The sequence below is a fragment of the Pecten maximus genome, unplaced genomic scaffold (genome assembly GCF_902652985.1).
Source record: "Pecten maximus unplaced genomic scaffold, xPecMax1.1, whole genome shotgun sequence".
NCBI lineage: Eukaryota > Metazoa > Mollusca > Bivalvia > Pectinida > Pectinidae > Pecten > Pecten maximus.
In genome coordinates, this window is record NW_022979550.1 from 13,346 (window position 1) to 17,347 (window position 4,002).

At 41.3% G+C, this 4,002-nt stretch overlaps 1 protein-coding gene across 1 annotated transcript; it reads right to left on the minus strand.

Moving 5' to 3' along the window:
• Positions 1-2,175: 2,175 nt before the first annotated feature.
• LOC117318897 lies at positions 2,176-2,790 on the minus strand. The gene has a single exon (XM_033873829.1). It carries the CDS (start codon positions 2,788-2,790, stop codon positions 2,176-2,178), a length of 615 nt encoding a protein of 204 aa, XP_033729720.1.
• Positions 2,791-4,002: the final 1,212 nt, after the last annotated feature.

The following is a 4,002-nucleotide window of genomic DNA, read 5'->3' on the forward strand; positions in this document are numbered from 1 at the left end:
CGATACAAGGTACGAGATACACGATTCACGGTTCAGTTAACACGATACAAGGTACGGGATACGGTATACACGCTATGAAATACACGATACGGGATAGACGATAAATGTAACCGGATACACCATACAATACGGGATACACGATACATGGATCAGGATTCACAATACAGTAAAGACGGTAAGAGATACATAATTCACAGTACAGTAAACACGATACAAGGTACGAGATGCACGATTCACTGTTCAGTAAACACGATACAAGGTACGAGATACACAATTCAATACAGTAAACTCGACACAAGGTACGAGATATAGAGGTTCCCCAACGAGTGGATATTGTTTATCATTTTTATTCAACTCGAGTTAGTTAATTTTCTAATTTTGAAAAGACACGAGCTTTAGCGAGTGTCTTTTGAAAATTAGAAAATTAACTAACGAGAGTTGGATAAAAATGATAAACAATCGTCACGAGTAGGGGAACTTGTTTATCCCATAACTTCTTAGTAGCAACTAAATTCCGTGAACCAAATCACTACCTGACAAAATATATGTCGTTTTAAACGAAAGCTTATCATCTCATATCCTCTGTACTATATTTGTAAATGATAAAACTTGTTTATCCCATAACTTCTTAGTAGCAACTAAATTCCGTGAACCAAATCACTACCTGACAAAATATATGTCGTTTTAAACGAAAGCTTATCATCTCATATCCTCTGTACTATATTTGTAAATGATATTATTTTACAAAACGAAATATTAGTTTGAAAGTCATTGTGTCGGAGTAATTTATTAATAGGTAACTTGTTTAAATAACTCCGCTCAAAATATTCGAAGACGACACCAGCATCGCGAAGTCGAACGTCACCGCTGTCATTGTCAGATTCAATTATCGGTCCTTTCCTGGATTTCGTAGGTACGCTATTATTGGTTATTATGATGTAAAATGTTCATTCTGATATTTATTCATTCAAGACATCGTGCATTTCAACAAGGGATTTCCATTTCGGATGGAAATCCCTATTGTTATTGTTATGTTTTTTCTTATTAGGGATTTCCATTTCGGATTGTTACACAACACCCACGACAATCAACACATTAATATATGTTTTTCCACAGTCGTCTTTACTAGCGTTTAGTACAAGGTGTGTAACCGAGCCAACCCTCGTCTATGACTGCCCAAACTTAGCTCTACCGTTTGTTTTTACTGTTCCTATCAGATTAATTACTTATAAAAATTTGGTGTCCTGGGAAGGTCAACTCTGAGGTACACTGGTCCGTAGCACATGCCACATCAATTTGATAAGGCCCCTTACTTCTCCAGCATACACTAATTAGATGTCAACAGACCCCACCGGTTATCTATTGATATGTAACGGTTGCGTGCCTACAGTCCGTTACCAAGTTCAATCTTGGACCCAATATATATCTAACTGTTGTAAGAAAACATAAACATTGCCGACAATATATACAAAACAATGGCTAGTCTACCTGACTTCAATATATATGTAACAAGTACCTAATTTACGCCGCGACACACGTACACCGTGACTGCGTACACCCTATACCGCAACACTATGTGATCACGACAACTTGACCGCGACACACGTACACCGTGACTGCGTACCTTTACCGAGACACCCTTTGACCAAGTCACCCTTTACCAAAACACGGCAAACACTTGTCTCGGTACCTGTCACAGTCACCGTAACACAGTACGTCGCCCTGTACTATGATACCCTGTAACGATACGTGATACTGGTACAACAGTGCAACTCTAACTTATGCAGCTAGGCCCAAACTTATTCAGCTCGGTCACTGTTTACCTTTATTTACCTTTTTGTAACGCTGAGTGTTCCTTCATCCGAGCAAGCTGGAGAACAACCGAACAACTGCCTTGCCCGTCTGATGGAGCCTCTATTTATACCCTCGGCCAGGATGGAATCAACCAATCAGAATCGCTCTTACAAACACATATATATTCAAGGACTTGAGCAAGACTATACAGCTACAGATCGTTTATTAATCACAATATTTACATTCATTCGTTTCATTACCCACGCCTCTGATTCAATGCGTCCCGCATTGCACATTAATCAAAACATCAATTTTTTTTTTTTTTTTTTTCCATATACTTCAAATGTGAACATCAGACACAAAAATAGTTTATGTACTGTCTTAATCGAACCATTCCTCTTCTTCAACTCTCACCACCGACTTCCCATTCTCCATATACGTGGATGTTGTCTTTACGGTTCGTCTGTGACTGAAAAGGTTCGTTTGTACGGCCGCGTCCACAAAAGTTTTAATGTTACCCAACTGGGTCCCGAACTCCCTGGTCTGCACCTCCTGCTCCCGTGCACTACCTGTGACGGATGTAGCAGCACTATCTGAGACACGTTCAGAGTTCTTATGAATGCTTGGCTGTCTTGGTGTATATACCGGCTGTGGGCGGCACGGCTTTCTGATAGTGACCATCTCACCTTGCTTGGATATCTTGGATGGAGGTTCAGGTTCATCTTCAGACACATACCCCAGTATGTCTAGCACACTCCCTGGATCCTGTTCATCCAGTTCATTGCATATTGGATGTTTCCTTTCCACATGTCTTTTCAGACATACATTCTTCTCTGTGACAAAGTTGCATTGGTCGCATTCAAACTTTTTCTTATCTCTTGCATTTGTACCGCACTTCACTAAATGAGCTGTCCATTCCTCATTAGAAGGGAGTCTCTCCGAGCACAGTGGACACACTAAACCTGGCTTCCTAGGAGTTGTCTTAACTTGAGGCATCTTCCTGCAACACATAAATGAACATAATCATTTTCTTTATGTTAAAGCACATAGTCAGTCATCGAGACTGGTCTTCTCCTGACACGACCTTTCGTGCTTTCTGGAAGATCTGGAATATAATCAACATCCAACTATACTGTGGTACCGTCAGCTTCGATAACATCTGGCCCTGCTGGAGTCTCACTTTCACCCTTCAGAATCTGTGCTTGACATCTGCGCATTCTATCAACGTGTATGACATGTTCCTTCTCAGTTTCATCACTGATAACTTTGTAGATAACATCAGACACCTTATCAATTATCCTGAATGGACCCTGCCAAAAACTCATCAACTTTGGCGTCCTACCAACTTTCCTTTGAGGGAAAAACACATAAACCAACTCTCCTTTCTCATAATGATCCCATTTCAGTTTCAGGTCATGATAGTGTTTTTGCCTTAACATTGCCCCTTCTAGGTTTTCTCTAGCCACCCTATGAGCGGTTACTAGTCTATCTCTAAGTTCCCAAGCCCATTGACTATGGAAGACTGGTTTGGATTCACTAGGGACATCATAAAACAAATCTACCGGAGTTGAAACCTCTCTGCCTAACATAAGCATATTTGGCGTAAACCCTGTGCTTTCCTGCTCAGTAGACCGGTATGCCATCATTACGTATGGCAAATGCTCATCCCAGTCATCCTGGCAATCATGGACATACTCGCTAAGCATGCTTGCAAGAGTACGGTTGAATCTCTCGACCATACCATCCGATTTCGGGTGATATGGAGTAGTTCTTGTTTTCTTGATGCCAAGTAGCAGACACATTTCATGGAAGAGTCTGCTTTCATATTGTCGGCCCTGGTCAGAGTGAATAGTGTTTGGTACACCAAAACGGACAATAACCTCCTCCACGATCAGCTAAGCAACTGTAGAAGCTTCCATATTTGGCATGGCAAATGCTTCGGTCCACTTAGAGAAGTAGTTACTGACCACTAAAATGTATCTGTTACCGTTTCTTGATTCCGGTAAGGGTCCGAGTATGTCGGTAGCTAGTCTCTCCATAGGATATGCGGTAGGCTCTATTTGCATAGGTGCTCGCCGTTTCGCACATTCCGTCCTGCATGTACAATGTTTGCATCCTGCAATGTATTGACGTACGTCTCTTTGTAAGCCAGGCCAATAGAACCTCTGTCTCACACGGCTTAGAGTTTTGTGTACTCCCAAATGTCCA

What these genes read in the sequence shown, in the direction of transcription:
- LOC117318897 (XM_033873829.1), bottom strand. Translation starts at nt 2,790, where the DNA reads ATGCCTCAAGTTAAGACAACTCCTAGGAAGCCAGGTTTAGTGTGTCCA.